Source organism: Zerene cesonia, chromosome 8 (genome assembly GCF_012273895.1).
Source record: "Zerene cesonia ecotype Mississippi chromosome 8, Zerene_cesonia_1.1, whole genome shotgun sequence".
In the NCBI taxonomy this organism is placed as follows: domain Eukaryota; kingdom Metazoa; phylum Arthropoda; class Insecta; order Lepidoptera; family Pieridae; genus Zerene; species Zerene cesonia.
This window is the reverse complement of record NC_052109.1, coordinates 2,791,386-2,815,228: the sequence shown is the minus strand read 5'-3', so window position 1 is coordinate 2,815,228 and position 23,843 is coordinate 2,791,386. Positions and strand designations below refer to the sequence as shown.

Sequence of the window (23,843 nt, the reverse complement as noted above, 5' to 3'; positions counted from 1 at the left end):
GTAATTAGACCACTGAAGAACCGCCATACTGGTACAAATGACCTAGTAATTTGTGTCACCATCTCCCGGTCTATAACATTAGTTATGTATAAGGGAACTGAGAGAGTTAAAATGACGCACGCCCATATATTAACAATCAAAGTAATCGTATGAGTATTATATTAGTTGTCGTAGAGGTCTGGTAATAACGGTGTTGGTTGGTATAGTTGGTAGCGTACGCACAAATACGTATTTTAATCAGAAATAAGAATTCATCATCATCAGCCCATATATGTTCCCACTGCTGGGACACAGGCCTCCTATGAGGGCTCAGGCCATAATCCACCACGCTGGCCAAGTGCGGGTTGGCAGATGTCACATGTCGTCGAACTTTTAATTCTTGGACATGCCGGTTTCCTCACGATGTTTTCCTTCACCGTTTAAGCAGTGGTGATGTTATCCACATGCGCAGATAAATTGAAAAATCAATTTAATTCCTGCACGCTCGCCCGGTCTCGAACCCCGACTTATCGATTTTGAAGTCCGAGGTTCTCACCACTGAGCCACCACTGCTAAAACAACAAATAAATAAGAATTAGCGATTACTAATTACTAAATATCTATTGATTATACAAAGAATATAAATCACAATTAGATTACTTGTGCTTGAAGTATAATTTGACAATAATATCAAAATAATTGCCCTATAGTAGTATGGTTTCTAATTAGAAGTTTAATTAGCATTTTTATCTCAATTGTTATAAAAATGCTAAGAGTGTATCTGTTCTATTTTACTATGAAATCTAATTCTTAGCATTGTTTTTTCTACACACTATGTAATAAGCGTATATCCTAAGGCGATTTTTCTTTTTTTTTTCGCTTTAGTGGATGTTCTTTAAGTCTAAAGACATTTATACAAAACACGCTTTTAGCTGATGTAGTCCTCATAACGTTCCCTTGTTTGAAGTTCGTGTATGTGCAATATAAATATACGTACATAACTCATAACCTACGTACTAAACAGCACGTGTAACTGCGATGCTTAAAGAGACTGCAAAAGTTTATGTGACGCACGCACACATGTATACAATCGACGAATCAACGGTCTCGACCAACTCTGTTGGTGCACAAGCCCGCACGCACACATGTATACATACCATCGTACTGAATATGTATTTATTATTATAGTTAAATAAATCACTATTTTACTTGAAGAATAACAATTTGACAAAAAATAATAATCATTGGTCGTGTTATAAATATGGTGATTAATCGTTAAAAGAGACATTTTGAGGTAGGTATGTCTATACTAATATTAAAAAGCTGAAGAGTTTGTTTGTTTGTTCGAAGGCACTAATCTCAGGACTTACTAGTCCGATTTGAAAAATTATTTCAGTGTTACATATCCCATTTATAAAGGAAACTATAGGCTATATATTTACACAGTCAAAGTTGGGGCGGACCGCTAGTCTGTGATATTTTTCAATAATATCAAATTTATAGTATAATGTTTGTCAACTAGTATCTGCTTAGCATACATAAGTATCATGCATTAATCTATTATTTTTTTACTGCAGTGAATCATATATTTTGATCATTTCCTTTTTAAAATATAAAACGTATTAACATGTCTCCATCCCGAGTGATTGTTTTCTATTTATCTTTTGTAATTTCCTGCTTAAAACGATAGTCTCCTTCTATTTTGTCACGTCAAAGAAAAACTACATACTTTTGGAAGGTAAAATGTCAAATTTTGACGATACAAATGAAGCGAATATCTGTAAAAAAAATTATATTTTACTGTAATTTACTTTGCGAGGTACATAAATCCTTTGTATAGAAACACTTGCGAAAAGTACATATTAGCATATTATTTTACATAAAAGCAAAAATATATTTTGAAGGTAACGAAGACAAAACATTTCAAAAACTTTGTCTATTTCTGTTATTCTACGGGCAATTGAAAGTCCCAGGTGTCCTTATATCTCCCTAATAAAATAAATATGATAATTTTATGATATAATTTAATGCAAAAGGTGCCCATATTCAGTTTTCATCTCAAAAGGCCAACCAAGAGCCGCGTAATGAAACAAAATTTGAATTTGCTCGAAACTTTTGATATTAAACTAAACAATATTATTATGAATAAATATTTAACGAGTATACACATATTATAATAATTGCTAGAATATTTCAAGTTTCAAATTTTACAGTGTATATAGGATAGATATAAATATAGATAGATAGTGTTTATAGAAGAAGCAGTAGTGTCTTCATACCTGTAACCCCTATGACAATTTTGTTAAGATGGTAGTTAACAGTTAACAATTTCAAAACTAAGAATCTTTAGCCGTATAACAAAACTCGATGATACCAATATATCAAAAATCACTCTAAACAATATTTTAATGTCGGTGTCGGGTCGAATTATAGTGAAGTTAATGGCCTTTGCATCATCTCCATTTATCTACTTTTCTTTAAAGCTTTCACGTAAAATGAGGTATGTTCATCATGCTCGTATCTACATAAGTAGCTCAATTTGATGATAATAATTCGAATTAATATAAACATAAACAGATATTAACCTAAATAGGTATTTCCTTGGTATTCCACACTTAAAAGACTTTTCATTAGTCTTTCTATTTAATATACTGTTTAGAATAGATCAATTCATTCAAGAAGCAACAAGCAAAATCTCGTTGCTAACGAAATAAATCAATACGACTATAAATTTACGTAAATCCTTAATGGCATCCTTAATGCTTTATAAAAGTTCAATATTGACAACAACAAAAAGAAATTGACGCTTATCGGACTTTTTATACATTTTTGTTAGCAATTTTATCCTCTTTTCTGGGAGTTAAGAGATAACGAGATTATATTAGAGCATTTACGTGATTCTTATGTCTGAATTTTGTATCTATTTTGCATGTACAAAAATTAAAATTTTGTATCAGAGTCATTTATTGTATGTTATTTATGTATTGTTAATCATTTGTCCTGATTGTTTTGGTGTTTTAGTTTATAATTATATAAACTAATGAGGAAACGCTTGTGTTTTATACGTACCTATGTTGGTATTGTTCACACAAAAACTGCTCGAACGATTTAAAAAATTCTTTGACCATTAGAAAGCTGTATCTTCACTGAGTGACATTAGATATTATGTACCACGGACAAAGAGGGGCGAATCGATAAACATTAAACAAAATTATTTAAAGATATTATTTAACATCAGTTAAGTAAAACGTTTAAAATATAATAAATAACCATTAACTTATTACATATCGTATTCGGTATTCTTGTTAGAAGATTGAGAATTTGCGATATATTCGATGCTTGTCTCTAAAAGCGAATCGTTGCGCGCCAATGGTTCAGATATTGTTTGAGTGGGACCTTTTGAATGTATCGATAAAAACTCTGCCGCTTGAAGTACTCTCGTAATATGATCGATCTATTTTCATCTCAGAAGCTAGCTGAATTGCTAGTGATGTTTCGTCTTGAAACAGTACTATATGCTAATAGTAATTTACGATACTGGTTTATATACTGGTGTTTTCTAATGTATTTTTTTTAATAACAAAGGATTTTAATGTAGCAATGGAACTATTTGAAACCTAAATAAACACTAGCTTAAGCAAACAAACGTACTACAGAAGTGATCAAATAGATAAATACCTATTACAACTATTCAAATACACCTTAGATTTTAAATTAAAATATCTGAATAAAGAAAATACTTCATAATTATCAGTTGCTGGCCGGTTGCTCCGGTGGTGTTAGGGTTTATTTAAGATAAAAACTACGTTACTCGGTGCGGATGTAGCTTTAAAATTGTAAAAGAAGATTTAAAATTGGATAAGTTAGTTAGTTAGAGTTAATTCATAACAAAACAAACCAAAAATATCTTCTTTGTAATATTGCTATGTTTGCCCCGGCTTCGCCCGTGTTCGTTATTTGTTAAATATGTATAATCGAAATATCCGAACATAACTCGGGAAAAACTTCGCTGAAATTACACCTGCGCGCCAAAAAGATACCCGCACGACCTTCATGGAGGATTTCATGTCATAACTCATACAAATAAGGTTTTTCTGACGTAGGCTTGTCTCGCAAAATACAATATTTGATACGGCCCCGTGCCGAGCTTTGTGGCATTTTCAATATTTGATGAGGATTTATTTTTGTTTCAATCCTGAAAACCTACTTCGATCAGTAAGTGTACCTATACGTTTGATGGATTATGTACTCACTGTATGATTATCATTTATTATATATTATTATATTATTTTACAATTACAAAGTCACTTCGGATTTTTGCTTTATATAGAAGTGTGTGTAGGTATAATGTAGTTGTATGAATATTTATATTCTAATAGTAATAGAATCTTAAAATACTGCTATTGATGAAGGTAACTAATCTTGTATATTAGTTGGCCTTAGTATATTATATTATTAACAAGTCTACTGGAAAACATCAAAGAGTTTCAATTACTTACTTTTTATAACATTAATGTTTGTGGTCGTTAATGTTTTGTGGTTTGTTTAGTTAAGAACTAAAATATAAATATAATTCTTAGTTACAATCCAATAACACAAAGAAATTTTTGAACAAAATTCGAATGTACTTGGACCGTGATGGCGCATGGCGGGAAGTCACTGATAAGGGACACTACAATATATGCGTCGAAATAATATAGAAATCAATTAAACAATTGAAAAGATCTTACCAGCTACTTTTGAATGATAGGCGACTCCGACCCCACAAACACCGTTGTCGCGAGCGGCTGCAACCTCGCCTGCACATCTAGTTCCATGGCTAGAATAAAATTATGATTACAAACTCAAACATTTTTTAACGCCACATCTTATACATATACCAGACTAAACGACCGACATCGCTCATTGTGAAAAAAAAACAAAACCTAAATACACGTTGTTGTCACAGTAAAAGAACCACAACACAAAATTCATAGTGCAGCTCTAAACCAGCTCTAATGAAAATAACCACGACGCGTTGTGGCTATGAAGAAATGCCATATTCATAGGATCTTTTTCGATTTCGGTCTTTGACCGAAACATGCATACGTTTTTATATCGTTATCAAATATGTTATATATGATTGTATTCACTACGATTGATTGTATTCACACTGACGCACGTGCCAATCTTAGTGCGAGTGCTGTCAATATAAATCACGTAACATAAGTACTTTCACATTATAGGAGAAAAAATGAGTTTTTGCGAATATTTTTCCTCATTTAACGTGGGTGAGGTCGCATTTTTCACCTTGTATATCTAAGAAAGTTTAAAACAATTCCCACAAGAGGATTTAAGCCAACATGACAGGAGAATTTATGTAATGGAATTCCAATACTTTTTAATTAAAAAGACCTAAAAGTGCGTGATGGAAAGATTGGAATTATAAGGATTGAAGGTGAAACGTGGCTGATATAATTTTAATTAACTTTGCGCAGCCGAAGTTTTTATATTTGCTTTGCAAAACGCTTAAAATTATCCTTAGCAAGATTCTTTACATACAGCAGACTTGTTAATTAAATAAGTACGTATACTAATATATATTTCTTTGATAATTGCTGACAATTACTTTATAAATTTTCAATAACCTTATATTTAATTAGGAATCGTTAAATTATCCAAAAGTTCTTCAAAGTGTCTAAGATAAGACAGCGCAGTTTTCAATCTCTTAAAATTTTAAGTAAGATCCACGTTGTCTTATTATAATTTAAATAAGTTTCAGATATTGGACAATTTCTTATTATTACCTTTTAAGACTAATTGAACTACTACTGACTAGCAACAAACTCCTATTTATTTGATTAAATTTCAATGTTACTGCCCGCTGAGAAAATTATAAACTAGTGTTATTTGGACGAAAGAATAGATAATTTAGTTTGAAATGGTAATGACTAATTATGGAATAACTATTTAGCAATCTGTATCGTGCTCTCGAACTGTCTTTATTCAGTTAGCTCTGTCACAGTCCAGAATTGTTTTAGTTTCAAGTGGTCTGTGGATGTGTCATGAAAATTGCAATTAATTCGTGATTTATGTCACTGTTCGTTGTTTTATAGTTAAACAAATTTAAAAATAACTATTAATATAAAGTGTACTAAGCCAGTATATGATTTGATCTGTGCAAACATGTAAAACTTACTCTAAAATAATTATTTTATAGGAATAAACACTAGGTGATCATTTAGTTTTTATATCAGAAACTCGTTTAACTTTTAAGCATTTAAGCAGCCTTAGGATGTTTCCTGTTAAAATTGATGGCCCAAATTTTTACGAAGTCTCATCTAACATTGTATCACGAAAACATTAAATTCATTTATGATCTAATTATTTTTTCATCGTCGAAGTTAAACCTCACAAAAGTTTCGATAATTGACGTAACAAAATATTAATAGAAAAGTAAGTTTTCTATATATCGACGGATAATCGATACAGAATCTTGCATCAAGATACCTGCTGATACAAGATGAGAATATATAAAAGATAAGATAAGATAACAATTAAAGTAAGAACAGTACTTGTAAGCATTTACAGGATTGCTTGAGAGAGTAAGGACAATTAAAAGTTGCTACGATACAACGTAAGACGTGGCTTCAAATACGGCCTTACGATGAAATCATATTAATAGTAACGACAGTTTTAAAAGATGTTTGTTAATCTTAGCTGAGATCTCATCTGATCTGGATGAAGCTTGGCTCATATAGATCAGAGTCTGCATTAGTTTATAGGTTTCCATCCAGGGTTGGGTCGCGGAATGGGACCCTAGTTTGGAAACCTATTTTAAGATAAGATTTTGAATTTAGCAAACTTGGAAGTCTACTAACTTCAAAATGCTTCAATGTGTGATAATTGGTTTGAGGTGGAATGATTTGATAGAACTGGTAGTCAGCGTATTATTTATGATTAATGCTGTACCATTAAAACACCATCTAATTCAATTGATTCGATGATGAATTGCTCTGGAGAACTAATATCATGCGGTGTTTCAATAAAATACAGAGAAATAGCGCATCAAGACACAATTATAATTCATGTAGGATACCATTATGTCTCCGATCTGTTTTTGAAGAACATGAATTTTGTTACAATGACAATTGGATTGTATTGGCTAAGTGAATTGTCATGGTGTGTTATTAAAGTGACAGACTTAGCTTCCACATATGATCCGAGTAAATCTATAATTTGCTTTCGGTGTACTTTGCTTTCGGTGTAACAAGTGAATAAAAAATTACAACATACCTGTTAAACCAGTCGTCAGTGTACCGCGGATATGGAAAAGGGTCGTTGCTACTGAAGTCGTACGACGCCTCAGCATTCTAATTACATAATAATTTATACCATTATTTATATATATATATCGCTATTATATTCTGGTATAAAATCAAATTGAGTTAATCAAATTCCCATTTTAATATTAGAGGCTTATATAGCGTACTAAATAATCGTATAAAATATCGTGAAGTTCATTATCTTGGGTTACTTTTACGTTTTATAAAGATCCTTTTTCACGAATTTGTACAGCCAAAAAGAGGACTCCATTGTTATAATATATCTTTTCAATACTTTCAACGTAAAAGATCATGTACCTATATAGAATCGTATTATTCTAGAAAATTCTATTTCATATTACATAATCTAATGATTAAAATCGCAAACCTAATTAACACTGATTATATTTTAAGCAATGTTATTAAAACTCAAGCACCCTTTAAACCCAAGACCTCCTAATATCTCTGGTTAATGAATAAAGCTTTTCCATTTAAAATTCGAGACTGATAATATCCAGAGGTAGGTAATCTTGGTAAATGAAAGAAAATTAGACTAATGAGACTCGTTATTTGTTTCTACATTAAATTTCTTAAGAGTTAGTAAATTATCATTAAGGTAGGTATATTTTCCATACCTCAATTAATCAAAATTGCGTCTACCTTCAAGCTAATAAATGTAGCTATTTTTGAGCCTAATACATTTATTTTGAGAATCAAAATAATTTATTACTATCTACGGCAGATATTTGTTAATTCCCTTTGAGTTACAGAAGGTTTTTCATACTTACATAGTTATATTTTAAGTCTGGATGCATGTAGTCAACCCCTGCAAAAACATTGTACATTATTGTTTTTCGTCAAAGCAACTTGTATCGTAAATATACATATATGAAATTGGAAACACCCAAACCACCGGGCGTCGTCTGGGTTAACCCTACATAAAGACGAAATAAAATATAGCTGTCGCCCGCAGCTTCGCCCGCAAGATCTTAATAAATTTTCATAGTACAAACTTTCATCTCCTATTTTATCACCTTGAGGTTAGAATTTATAAAAATCCTTTCTAAGCGGATGCCTACGACACAATATCTATCGGCATGCCAAATTTCAGCCCGATCCGTCCAGGGGTTTGGGTCGTGCGGTGATAGATCACTACGTCAGTCAATCAGTTTTGAGTAATATGTATTTAGATGAACTCACGGATAACGTGGTTTTCTATTGATAAAATTAATAGAAAATCGGTTCAGTAGATTCAGAGATTACCCCCTATAATGTCACGGTTTAAACACATAGCAACACTCGACATACGACCGTTCTCAACACAACGTATAATTAATTATCATATCCATGTCTTGTACGTAATTTATATTTAGGTATTTTTGTTTCATAATTCAATCAATTATAAGTTGAATCAACAGTAAACAAACTAACTGTAATAGTGACCGCTTATTTTGTTATTAGGTGAATAATATTTATATTTAGGTTTTACATTAAATTTCCTCTTGAGTTCTTTATTTATAATTAGCAGACTTCTCGGCTCCTGTCGTGGTATACAATATATAGCCTATACACACAAAAACACAGGGTTCATATACCTACAAATCCGCTGGTTAGGACATTTTTGAAATAAATCATGTAGTTCCTGATATTTGCGAGTTCAAAGAAACAAATTCCTAAGCTTCATATTATTACAAATATACTTGTATAAATTAATCATATCCAAACAAAAAAAAAGTTATACAGAATATAGTAGAGATTTAGTTTTGATTATTTAATTTAATTCTGTATATTATTATGCGAGAAAGATGTAAACCTCTTGCTTTATTTAATATCAATTTTTACTTTCTAGTGCGTTACTTTCTTTAGCGGTGGTCCTTATTACATCCACTTTTCATAAAATTATACCTCTTTTTATTGAACAAACATGTTTTTAATCATGTTCATATTATTAATACATATATAAATCCACTTGATTTAAAAAGTTTGTACTATATATACTAAATAATGAAGATTTTCACTCGAAAATCATGAAACTTCTTAGTCTTTTTCTTATACTATCCCAGTTTGAGGGTACTCAAGTCTATTCATCAACTAAAAGCACAACTACGAAATTGTATAAAAATTATTCATTGTAAAAATAGAAGAAAATTACGTTTTTAACACACAACACATTTCTTACCATCATCCATGATAGCTGTAGTAACATTCACGCCCGTATAGCCCTGCGCCCAAGCCGCTTCCACGTTCAAGTCCAGCTTTGGTTTCCCGCCATTTTGTCCTGTATTTTTCAAGTACCACTGAAGAGGGAAGTATGGGTCGCGAGGCTCAGAAGCTGGTACAGTTTCGGGGAGGCGGAGGGCGCGAAAGCCGCGTTTCACTCGCTTGAAACCCGGTTGTTGTACCGCAGTGTGGACCTATTGATTGAAAACTTTTTTTTAACTATTGTAATTATTTGCTAGGATGTCTGTATACAAATATATATGTATACTAGGTACGCCTGGCGTTTTCACCCGCATAAGTCTATTCCTGTAGGAATATTGGGATAAAAACTTGCCTATGAGTGCCAGTTGTCCAGCTATCTACGTACCAAATTTCATTGCAATCAGTTCTGTAGTTTTTGCGTGAAAGAGTAACAAACATACACATACACATAAATCCATACTCACAAACTTTCGCATTTATAATATTAGTAGGAAAGGAAGTAGGACAAATATGCAGTAGTATCTACCTACTTACTATATGAAGTAACTATATATTCTTCATATTACATTTACATAGTAACACAATTACTAGGTTCTTAGTAGGCATTTACTACATAAATACCTATCTATTGGACACTTGGTTTGGCTGGCACTGACTTCAAATAGATGAGTGGATAGCACTTATATTAATTAAATCAATTATTTCTGCTCTTGAGTGCCTATTCGTGGATTCCAAGTCGGTTTGATTATTTTATAAAAAATACATTTTTCGTAAAAATTTTTGTAAATTTAATTTAATAACCTTTAGATAACATTGAGTCAGTATTAACGTAATATTTTATAAAAGAAACAAAATTATAATTTTTATGGAAACGACCGTTTATAAAATGAGACAAGATCGAATAACGTTTTCCATCAAATCTGTCCTTTTTCACGGTCACGATGTTCCTTCCTATAGGAAGGAGTATACTCCTCCGAAACAGCTGGACCGATTCGCATAAAATTTGTGTATATATAGGGTAGGTCTGAGAATCGGCCAACATCTATTTTTCATACCCCTAAATCAGAAGTGTAAGGCAGAACAGCGTTCACCGGGTCAGTTAATAATATCACTACATAGTATAAAACAAAGTCGCTTTCTCGGTCCATATGTCCCTATGTATGCTTAAATCTTTAAAACTAGGCAACGGATTTTGATGGGGTTTTTTTTTATAGATATACTGTTTCAAAAGGAAGGTTTATATGTATAATATCTATTAAATGACTCCAAATTCAACGCGTGCAAAGCCGCGGTCAAAAGCTAGTCTATTATAATTTCTAAACAAAAGCACGAATTTTCGTTATTTATATATAAATATTTCTAAAGATGTATTCTTTAGAAATATTTTTATATAACCACATATTCTCCCGTACCCACTCGTCTGTTCAGGTAAATTGTGGAATGCCCACAATCCACGTGAACCTTTTGTGCGGTAACTGGTTCAATGCTCACGTACGTAATCCTTTATATGTTAGAGTGTAGGATATTTGCGGAGGAATCCTTTGTGTTTGCTACGAACATTTTTGATATTAACTCAGGAATAGTTTAAACAATCAAACCTTTTTTTATGTTTTTCTTTTTATTACAATTCTTCTCTGCTAAAAAGGTTTTAAAATGGGACCAAGTGATAACGATATTTTAAAAAACACTAAAGAATATCGCCAGTCGGTTGAAACCCACGGAATTATCGAGTAAGAAAACCAAAAAATAAACATAGTCAACTTGTGAACCTTTTTAGTTTTCGGGTACGTCGGTTAAAACACAGAGCTAATATTTGATTTATATTAAGAGTACATCATTAAGATTACCCTAAAGAATCTACTACTGATATTTTGAATTTGAATTTGAATTTTTTCCCATCTCATTCTATATACTTTTACCTGTTTTATTTGATGTATATAGTTTAATGTATACAATGACGAGAAATATATAAAGTTTAAAAACTTATTTCCGCGAAAGCATCAAACCTTATTCACATACAATTTTCTTTGTATTGGCAATTTGTAAGCTATCTGTCTCAATAAATTGTGTAAAAAATCTAGCTCAGTCTTTCAATTCATCTTTTTTGATAAAATACAATTTTGTGTAAATTACTATGCTTATCGTCAATGTATGTATAATGATACCGAAATAAATACCAAAGTATGTGGGTTAAACATATATTATTATTCTTTATTTATATTCATATCAAGCGCGTTAACCAGGGATATAAGTCATATTACCTACAGCCTACGTTATTTATTTGGTAAATAGTAACATTTAGTTCCCATTTGTAACAAAACATGAAAATTAGTCGACAAGTTTCTCTTTATAACATTTGTAATGATTAATCCGATAATATAATATCCTATATTTATATAATAATCATTCGTTTAAATTACAAAACGGGTGCAAAGTTATATGTCACATTGACATTTCGTTAACTACAGGATTAAGCCCAACCCACGTACAGACGAAAACTTTTTAAAAGTATCACATCACTCACGTGTTACTCGTACATAAATGCGTTATCATATTGCAAAGTGCGTATTTGCTCACCAAAGGATGCCGTTTCAAGAGTCGTGTGTGCAATATGGAACGGCGCGGTCTCGCGTGCGGCAGCCCACGGTGCGCGAAATGCCATTCTGTGTTGGAACTGAGAACCTGGAACAAGATTAACTGTTAAACATTCACACATAGACAAATTAATGAAAATTATTCAATGCATGATATAATAATATACGGGCGGTTTTTTCGCTTTAAGCGATATGACACTGACAATGCGGAAGAATAGATATTAATGATGATATTAGGAAACGGAATAGTAAATCACAATGATTTTAGAATAATATCACAATCGTTATGCTATTCCGTATCCAGTGCGAGAAAACAGGTCACTTATGAGCGTTTTCTCTAAAACATGTAGCAGCAAGACTATAATTAAAAGATTAATTCCTTAAATTCCATCGGTAAAATCTTTGGTATTTTCTACGTACGTCCTACATACGTTCTTAAAAAAAAAACTTATCTAAACTTTAGTTCTAATTTTTACAGTAACGCGTATACGCATGTTCATATCCAAATCAGTATGCCATGTATCAAGAATATATTATTTACTCGGTTTCCTGTAATAATATCGAATTCTGTGCTAAATGTGCAGATAGAAACTCGGCAACTCGGTTTGTTATTGGACAATCAAATTGTGCCACAAAGCGTGAAACAATCTGTTTGTCCAATAACTTTGTTTGTGTGTACAATAAAATACAATTGTTGTGTTAATCTGCTCATGTGAGAGCCTCAGATATCTCAAGTAAGATTTAACTGACCGAAATGAAGCAACACAATGTATTTTTTATATGTTACGAAAAAATACAATCGAATTGACTATTTCTTTAAGTCGATTTAATAAAAGTTTTACACGGGTTATGGTTTCGTTTTTTGGAATTTATGATGGTATTTATTTAGAAAAATCCCTGTATAATATTTTCAATGCCTCTTTTGTAAAAATCTTATGATTAAGTTACTATAAGAACATTCAAATAATTAATGTTCACAAGTAAGGCAATACATAAATTATAATGTTTAAAATAATGAAAAATAAGCGGACACGCTTGACAATCTCAATATGGAATTTCAACTTATATCAATTTAGGTAGAAAAAGATACGTATTTTTATATTAAATTGTAGCCCTTATTTGGTTCAATGCGTATTCCTCTGAACTAAAACCTTTATTACTATGTGCGTACTGACATTTCTATAGCATACAAAATTCCGATAATTCCACCATGTTACAAGGCCTCGAACAATAAAATAATCTCCCGACATATACAGCATTCTCGGCATAAAGCGTCTTTCACAATGTCTTCCTAGAAATATATAACAAAAGACTCTGAATACAACTAAAATTCCGCTCGGAGCTATGAATCTATTCTAATATTCTTGTACACAAATATATTTAACTCGTGTTTATATTCATACGTAACACTTATTTTTAAATTAATTAGTAATAAATAACTTGATAGCGCATATGAATGAAGAAATGTATATTTACAAAGTACTTTTTTAATAATAGTTCATTAAATATACAAAAATTATATCATATTGAAGAATGGTCACACAAGGACATACTACATTTATTCGTTCGTTGTCTTTTCATAAAATATAAAACTGTTATAAACAAAAAATAGAACAATTACAATACATGTTTCATAATCAAGTGTTCTATGAAACAAATAGCTATACTGCGGCGTGAGTAAATAGCCACATACTGGCTACAAATCAATGCCAACTACATGCATGTGAAATTCAATAGATGTTTGATAGCACGGATACAATAGTTCTCTTGCAGACGTGTACTGCCCACTTGTTACAAAACGCCATCATACGTTTAAAAGCTGTAATTTCTGAGGATCTCTTTGAGTTTATGCAGAAAATTACATGTTTTTTACTAATTTACAAAGTAGCATGGTATGAGTATTGATATATTTTACAGATTTTTAAAATTGTAAATATCCTGATGCTAAAAAATAATTATTGGAACGATCGGTATGCCGTATTTTTTATATTGAAGTAGTACCATATATATGAAGTATGTATGATAATATTTACTAGCTTTTCGAATGCGACTTTTGCTGTGCAGTCAAAGAGACCCATGAAGATGTTCCACCTCGGTAAAAAGTAACCTTTATCTCTCTTGAGTTTCCCTACTATATACAGACAAACAATATATTATAAAATGGTTCAGTTGCGATCTGAAATATTTATTTATTTATTTTATACTTTATTGCACACAAACATTTACAAAAAAAGACATATATGAAATAAAAACAAAAGAGACATTATGCACAAATGGTGGCCTTATCGCTAGGTAGCGATCTCTTCCAGACTACCATATAACATAAAAAGAGAGACATTTTGAAGAGGAGGGTGAGCAAAAATTAAGGTAATTGGAAAAATTCTGTTAAATATACTTATAGACTGTAGTCAAAATAAATAAACTTTTAATGAGGTCATATTATACATATATACAAAAAAGGATTATCAAATAATTTTATACAACTTAAGGAGAAGAAAACAAACAAAAAGCGACAATAGAAATAAAAGGAGGAAAAAGCTAACATAGTGAAATACAAACAAACAAACACACTATCACATTTGTACAGTAGTAAACATAGCTATGTACAACGTTTTATTTATTTAATTTATTTATTTTAACACTAACGAAGAAAATAAGACACAAAAAAAATTATTTAGGATACGTTTAAAAATATTTAATCATAAAATGTATGTGTATTTAGACATCAGGTCATAAAAATTAGATACTTTTCCTTGCTCCCAACTTTTCTACATGTCGTAGAACTACGCGACTACGCACACCGCTACGATTATCCGGCGTAGCAACATAATTAGGGACATTGTGATGTTGACATTTAAGTATAATATTTCGCCCATTATAGATTACGATGTTATTAAAAAAGGCAAAGGTCAACTCAAGCTTACAAAACCTTTAATACTGAAATGTCTTTATGTACATATAAGATATATGTTCGTGTTGAAAGTTAACGTTACTACAATTTATAACATTTTACAGAAATTATCTTTAAACTTCTAACAAAGATGCGTCGCAGAAGTTTAATTTTGTTTTTCAAATCGAGATAAATAAAATTACTATACTACTTTTAAAACATATGAAATGCAGTGCGTTGGCGAGAAATGTTTCTCTCTAAACAGCGTATAAAAGCCCCCATATCTACGGCAATTTGCTTGGATTTATTGCCGCAGTATACTGAGCCTCACTTAAGACTAGGCACGAATGAAAACGATCTTTATTACTGGACAGTAAAGTGGCTATTACATTTACGAGCAATGAACATCAAAATTATTCTGTTTCTTAAATGCGCTTGTGATATCAAAGATACCCTCGAAAATAAAAATTAATACTACTTATGTTATTAGTTAATGAATGGCCATAAGGACAATGAAATTAAATATTTATTTGGCTATGTATATCTAAAGAAATTATTCCCTGCAACAAAAGTTATATAAACCGAATTAATATTGTTAAATTTAAGAAGCTTGATAATTGAAAAGATAACCTAATAAATTATACTACTTACTGACTCTTAATGAATAATGTACCAAATATGATAGAATGGTCACATTCTGATCTATTATTTCATTCTGATTCTGATTTATATTTTTCTTAATTTATTTATAAGTGTGAAAACCGTGTTGCACAAAATCGGTTAAATAAAATGTAATTTTTAGTCCGTTTTCAGTAAATAACTGATTAACAGGTTGGTAATGAAATTACTTGATTAAGAATCCTGTAATGGGCAGAAAAATACGTCAAATACATGAGAGAGTTTAATGAAGACCGCGGACGGTATTTTTAATAAAAATAAAAAGCATCTAGTTGCATTTACTTATTCATAGTTATGAATTCCGCCTTTCAGATGCAAGAACTTGTTTTCAAAGTTCACGGTGTACAAAGAAGTTCTTTGTAGAGGTAATTTTCAACTTTTCCGTTCCAGAGTAAAGAAGCGAATAAAAATGTGTTTAGTCTGAAAATGATGAACGCATTATGATGTATTTATTTATTTATTTATGCATTCTCCATTATAGAATATGGCATCAAGCAAAGAAGGAAAAGAAGCTGTTGCAACGATGGCTCAAGTCATCTCTGCCAGGCAACCTTCAGGCAAAGGCCAAAACACATTTACAATATTATTTTAATAGTACTTTAATGACTGCAACATACAAGTACCTATCTAGAACAATGTAATTTTATTTAATTCTTGCACACTTGCGTGAGCTATCGTCACGACACCTATTACAGTCAATTACTTTAAATAAATTTAACTGCTCCATAAAATACACTTTATATGGTTGCATCTTGCAATGTTACTGTGTAACTCATGATCTGCATTCGGTTTATAGCTTCCGACTGCAGACAGAAGATTAACTAAATTATATTCGAGTGAAGCTGGACAAATATCAGACGTCAAACTTATTTAGTCCATTCTATTTGAAACGAGGGCAATTTGGTTGAACTGGGTTTGGAACTAAATTCTTAGATAGTTTTCATCAATTGAAATACATAAAATGTATCACCATTCTTTAATAATCTTATATATAAAATTCCCGTGTCACAAAGTTAGTTACCGAACTCCTCTGAAATTGGGTATGTCTGAGAATCGACCAACATCTATTTTTCATACCCCTAAATGATAAGAGATAGTTTTTGGTTGGTTGATTGTACTTATCTCAGGAACTCCTGGTTCTAATTGAAAGATTATTTTTATATTCATTTATCAAGGAACTTCGAGTAGCAGATAGAATGAAAAATATACCACGCTACGACCAATAGGAACAGAGTTGCAGCTAAGAAAAATATCAAAAGCGTGATAATAAATTCCTAATGCAGATGAAAGCGCGAGTTATTTGTTCTAAGCTGTGAGAAACAGTTTGTTATATATGCTATAATATATAATCTACTCTAATATTATAAAGAGAAAAGATTTAACTGAAAATTCTTTTACCAATAGAAACCACGTTATCTGCGACTGACATATTTTGTTTAGTTTTTAACACGGGTCAACCTGGGCGGAGTCGGGAAGAGCGGCAAGTAATATTATAAAGTACACTTTTGGATGTATGTTTGTAATGTATTCATACAAACCACAGGTTTCTGAAAGTTTTTCACCGATATAAAGCATCTTCACTGAGTGACAAAGGCGGGCGGCCACCGGGCGAAGTCAGGGCGAATAGCTAGTTCGATATAAATTACTTCTGAATTGTGTCTTGTCAAGGCTAATAACAATTATAAATTATAAACCATCAAAAGGTTGATATATTTTTTAAGCATTTCAATTTTTCGGCTATATCAAGTTTAATCAGTTTCGAAATAAGCGTGGATGAAATATGACTAAGAACATTTTCATAACTTTGCGTAGATGAAAGAAACTGACAAGCGACATCATGCTCAAAATTTTTAACAGGATTAAATTTAACTTCAAAGAATTTTCTGCCATAAAAAGTTAAATGATGAACAGATTTTTCTGTTTATTATGGGAATTTGTTAATAGAATTCATGATCAAGATTTATTGTAAAATTTTATTAGTTTTTGCAAACTTGTTTTTAAATTGTATGCTTGTATACTTGATTCTTTGTATAACATCACAAAATTGCTACTCTAAGAAAATTTTGATGGAATAAGCTTTATTCAAATTTTGATTACAATTGAATACATATAAAAGCTATATTTATTCAGAATTTATTTATACTACATTGTACTCTATCTATACAACATATATTACATTCTATAGGACACATTTCACAACCAGCACGATTATTTCCCTAGTCATAATAAAAAATCGTAACGGTCAACAGCTCGCCTCTAATTTGCTATTCCAACAGCCATCGGCCGTGATTCTGCACACAATTAAGTAACTCGAGACGCTTCATTAGGCTGAGATAATAAATGAAGGAATTCTCAAGATGTCACGAGAGCTTAACAGAATTAATGTTCCGTAGATACGATTAATTATACCCGTGGCGATTACGTCACGATTACTATGCTCTCTTGTGTGAGCATGAAACGCATTAATTATAAAGTAATTTTTGTTTCGCATACTGAAACATAATACATCTGCCAAACCCGCATTTGGCCAGCGTGGTTTTAATCATTATAGGACCTGTGTCCCAGCTGTGAGAACATATATGGGCTAATGATGATGATGATGATACTGAATCTTTGCCCTATATTGTGGGAGGATAGAAATTTCGAATTTGTTAAAAGAATGGAAAGTATAGAATAGCTTTTTTTTAATTATGTTTAGATATCATAATTTTGGAAACATTATAAAATAGTATTGCAAACATGAAAATCATTTAGATTTTTGCTATTTCGTTTCATAATAATACAAAAACAATAATAACAGTAAGACGTAACTGATAGCAGTATATCTCTTCAAAGAATAGGTTTTGGGCATAACTTTTCAAGTGAAATTGTACTTCTCCTTCAAATATCTGTTTTAATAATTCAGTTTTTCCATAAAGTCACATCCAATTTAGCAGAAAGCTCGCATTTCACATCATTTATTCACTGTCATTGCTATAACATTACGAACATGTTACGAACTTTCGTTAGTACTTTTTGATAACTTTTGCTTCTATGAGAAGTTTGGTCCTAACATGAGTTAAATAACATAAGTTCTTGAATTATGTTATACTAGATTTTGCCCGCTTTAAATTCAGAGTACTACAATATATGTTATTATACATATAAACCTCTTGAATTACTCTATCTATAAAATCGCTCAAAATCCGTTTCGTCGTTTCAATATCTAAGAATGCATGCATACAAACACTACAAAAACACTTTTTGCTTCTAGACAATTCCATTCTCAGTCAATAAAATTACATAATAAAATTAATAGAATCTTAAAAATTTATACAATATCCTATGCGGATTGTAAGAAAACAGTTCACAACTGGCTTAAAAGTGTAACTTATGAAGACGCCGAACGTTTGATAATGTAAATTATTTAATAAAAAATATTAAAAATACTAAATTGCACTGCACGAGAGTTACAAATTAAACATTATTTTATATTATTTTAATATGAGTATTTATATTTATATAAATTATATTTATTATTACTACTATTATTATTTTTTTTTATTTATTTTATCTTATTTATTTATTTACTCTTATATGTATTCTCTCCATTTATTACAGTAAAATCATTTAATCGAAAGAAAATAAACAAAAAAAACATGTAATCTTCAATTGAGGAAGAGGGAACTCTCCTACTACAGGTTTTTTAAACTTATCAGGAGAGTTCCACGTATATGTAACAACACACGCAAGCTGAATTAATAAATAAATTGTTTAAATTTTAAACAAACAGACGCGGGACACGCCTTTGTTTTATATTGGGTAGTGATAATCGACATTTTAGAAGGAACATATTAAACACACATCATTAACAGCGACCTTCCGCTTTTCGAGGCATTCCATGGCCATTGAGCACTACATAGCTATAACTACTATGAACCCTCATCAATATTTTTTATTTCAATATACTTAATCGCTTTCTCTGTAAAATCTAGGGTCTGAAGTGGCTTGTCCAGTTTATATCTATAACATTACTATATTTTCGCCCGCGTCAAAGAAAATTCCCATAGGAACGAGATATTTCACCGCGGAAAAGTAGCCTATATCATTCTCTAGCTTTCTTACTGTCTTCAGATACAAAAATCATATCATAATATCACTCCTTTCCGATGTGAAAGTGACAAATAAACATCCAACTGATGAATTGATGAATGATGAGAAAAGGACACTTTAGCATTTTTTTTAAATGATAAGGATTATACCATATAATAGAAAAACTAAGAGCAATTAGTTACACAATATTTTTTTTTATGTCACAGTCGGCAATGGAGCTGGTGGGACGCCTGATGGTAAGCGCTACCGCCCATGAACATTTGAAGGTATAAGGTCCATTGCACAAGTTACGCCTCTACAAATGGATTGCCGACTTTAAATTGGGAAGGGTTTAAGAAAGGATTGGCGAGAGAAATAAAGGAAAGGACTGGGAAGGGTAAGGAAAAGGATATGGGCCTCCGGCTCCCCCACTCACCGAACGAAACACCGCAGAATGCTATCTTAAGCGGTCTTCTATGGCGGTGTGGCACTTTCCCGGTGCGAGCTGGCCCATTTCGTGCCGAAGCGTGCTCGACTACCACATTAAAATACAAATTACAAATAGAATACTACAGACCAGTATGTCATGCCTTTAATTATATATTTCGACTTTATTTGAATCCTTTGTCAGTGCTATCTAAATGCCATATCACACAACAAAGGGAAATATGAGTAATGCGATAGTGATCTTATGAAGAGGTAAGTGGAAAATGCTTTTAAAATTAGATTCCTTTGAGCCCGCTGGCAGAGCACAACTGACGTTATCTGCATCAACCAGTATTTACTCGGAAAATATCTGTTATATAATCTAAACAAGCTGGCTAAGCAACGATTCTGCTTATATATTCCGCAAAGCTTCTCTATTGTTTATTTAAAACGGCAGTCCAAACAAAAACTTTATGTTTTTCGGTCTGAAGAATAAAAATACGGCAAAGCAAAGCGCAGTGTTTTTTTTATTTCGCGCATTTGAGATTCAATGCTTAAAACTTAATCCTAAAATTATTCACCTGCTCTTCATTATAAACTAAATATAATATATAAAAGAGACTATGATGTTTGAAGTAAGTATCCACATAAATCATGATCCTCCATAATAGGTACATAATCTTGGTCTAATGTTTATTTATGATTTTAATTACTATATGTTATTTGATGGCATCGATTTAATTTTGTTTCGATGTTTAATTGAGGACGATTGACGACTTCAACTAATTAATATAATGTCACGATGTTCAAATTAACTGTATTTTGGTTATGGAAATATTTCGTGTTGTAGCCATAGAGTTAGGAATAAACATAGGAGTTGAACCGACCAATTACGATTGGTTCACAATTGTACGGGTTGGTAATTAAAATCGGACAGAATGTGAACTTTGTCTTTCCGTTCACAATTACGATGGAGCTAGAGATTATAAACTGTCGATAAATATTAGATTCACATTTGTTTACGACGCGATTTGATGTACAGAATATGGAATTGATAGCCAAGTGTCAATATATCCTAACCTATTCAAATCAAAACGTCAGAGAGCTACAATCATTTGTATCGAAACCGTAGGCAGTTTTGACAAATTAATTTTATTGTAATTGTTATTCGTGACATTGAAGTGTTTTAGAAGTAAAATATAATACACTATGTTATATTTACAAATTCAAGATGGGCGACAACACAAAATTTTATTAAATTGTTTTAAAATTTTATTTAATTTTACTAAGACTTCGCTGTCTGTTTGTCTGTCTGCCTATCTATCCGTCTGTCTGACATCAGGCTGTATCTTATGACCCGTGATAGTTAGAATGTAATTTTCAGAAATTATGTTGTATTTATCCTGCCTCTATGACAACGAATAACAAAAAATCTAAGTAAATCAACTAACTGTCATAAATTGGACGGGTTATAATTTTTTTTTTGTAGTTTCTTTAACTTTTTTTGTATGGATCCCTTTAATGTCACAAGTCCGACACGCATTCAACTGATATTTTCTATTGAGATATCTCACAATACATTCCATTAACCTTCTACGAAAACCAACCATTTAAAGCGAGAAAGTCAACGCAGCACTTACTAACATACTTTAAGCCTTTAAGAGGTTTATCGAGTGTCTGCGGCCGTGTTGTTTGGATTTGAGAGCCGTGTATAAACTGACTTACGGCTGCAAGAGCACGAGAAATTATAGTAACATGAACATAATTTATATCATTCATGTATTAGTATAGAGGCTCAGAAGGACGCGAGGGCAAGAAGAGAAAATGCAATTTTGTATACAAGACCTCGATATATTTCATTCGCCATTTTTATTTTCACGGGACTCTTTCCTTTACTTTAAAAAAAGTCCTGATGGATTGATAGACCATTATCCGAAAAGACTTTGTGATTGAAATTTTTTTTTCGATAGGGATACAGGAGTCCAACATACTTTGGGGTTAGAGTGGTAATTAAGAGACATCGTTCAAAATTCAGCTACCACTTCTTTACTCTTAAAAAATTTGAATCCATAGCGACAATTCAAATTAACTAGTTCTTTGTATGCATTTTTTTATAAAACGTCTGTAATAACGGTTATTTTCCCATTATCATTTTGTTGACGCTCATAATTTTTATATAAACAATATAGATTGCTACGTATAACGTATCCTACTGTTATACGATCATAATGACCCATAAATTTTTATAAGCTCGACTCAGCGGAGCTTCTGGCTACAATGATATCGTTGAGGCAGAAAACAATGGAATGAAAATAGGATGATTTTATCAAACGATTCCTATTGACGTAAGAAAGCGTGGCAGTAAATATTATATTTCAAACGAGATCGACTACCCTGTGAATGGATCCCATGGAATATTATTAAATATTAAAACTGAAGACAAAATTAAGGCAATTTATGTGGTTTTATTTATATACTCCATTAAACCCTATGCTTAAAACCATAAATAAATTTTTATTGTATTCTTAAAGTCTGACTTATGCCTATACTAACCATCCATATCTTATCACCTTAGGTGTCAATACAGAAATACTAAGTATTTCATTATATAATAAGTATAAATGTAAGTTTTCCGTCATACCTATGAAATTTCAGACGGATTAACATATAAAATTATTTCAAAAACAATCAGAACGTCTATATATATTTGGTTAACCTCGGGCAGACCACAGTACGTGACACAGGATGCTATCAAAATGTAATCTCAGTGTTGGTTGCACAATCACGTTCAGCGCAAATGCGGTTTTCTGGACTGGACCCGATTACCAATCGCACATAATGTTTCACTGTTGAAACAAAACCATAATCCAGGGATACCACAAGGGTCTTTATTTGGTCACCTCTTACTCTTTATATAGATTAAAACGCTTAGTTCAACATTATAAATTTGAATTAACGTTTCAATTGAATGAATTTTTTGTCTGATTATTTTACTGTATTCTTCTGACAGTTTAATACTCGTAGTTTATAACATAATGTATTCATAGAAATGAATATAACAAAAAACGTTTCTTAAATTCTTTACAAGCACACAAAATAAATACTAGCGTAAGAAAAATGTATCGTTATAAATAATCACGTTTCCATCCACATAGTGTATTTTGATCTTTTGTTCTAAAAGTCATACACACTCTGTCATTTCAATCTTAATATTTAAAAAAATTACGTGTCACATTGTTTGTCCGCGATGGACTCCTAAACTACTCAAACGATTTTTAATCAAATTCCTACACCATGTGCAGTTTGGTCCAACGTAAAAGATAGAATAGTTTATATCCTGGTTTCAAGACCGACAAATTACTACGCGGGCGGAGCCCTGCATGTAGTTAAATCTATAAAATTGTAACAAATCCGTATCGATATTAAAATTTTGGATATATGACCTCATTTATAATTCTCCTACATTGTGTACAAAGTGGGTAATGAACTTTATCATCCGCACTCGTAGAATTAACTTGTTTGTAGAGGGTAACATTTGCAGAGCGAATCTAAACATCGGTTATTCTGAACCACAAATTTTGTATTAATTTCCATCAATTTCGCTTTAAATCCATAAATAGTTTAAAGCGGCTTTACTGATAGTATTTACGCATTCCTACAGCAATGATATATTGACAACTTTATAGTTTTTTCAATTTA

At 31.5% G+C, this 23,843-nt stretch overlaps 1 protein-coding gene across 1 annotated transcript in view; it reads right to left on the bottom strand.

The window, feature by feature from the left end:
- LOC119828501 (neuroendocrine convertase 2) overlaps window positions 1-23,843 on the bottom strand; it is a 46,231-nt gene that overhangs the window by 13,457 nt on the left and 8,931 nt on the right. Inside the window, exons 2-6 of the mRNA XM_038350669.1 lie at window positions 12,063-12,167; window positions 9,463-9,697; window positions 8,072-8,109; window positions 7,255-7,331; window positions 4,710-4,798 (exon numbers count right to left, since the gene is read on the bottom strand). Coding sequence (XP_038206597.1) covers window positions 4,710-4,798; window positions 7,255-7,331; window positions 8,072-8,109; window positions 9,463-9,697; window positions 12,063-12,167 — 544 coding nt within the window. The remainder of the gene's footprint in view (window positions 1-4,709; window positions 4,799-7,254; window positions 7,332-8,071; window positions 8,110-9,462; window positions 9,698-12,062; window positions 12,168-23,843) is intronic.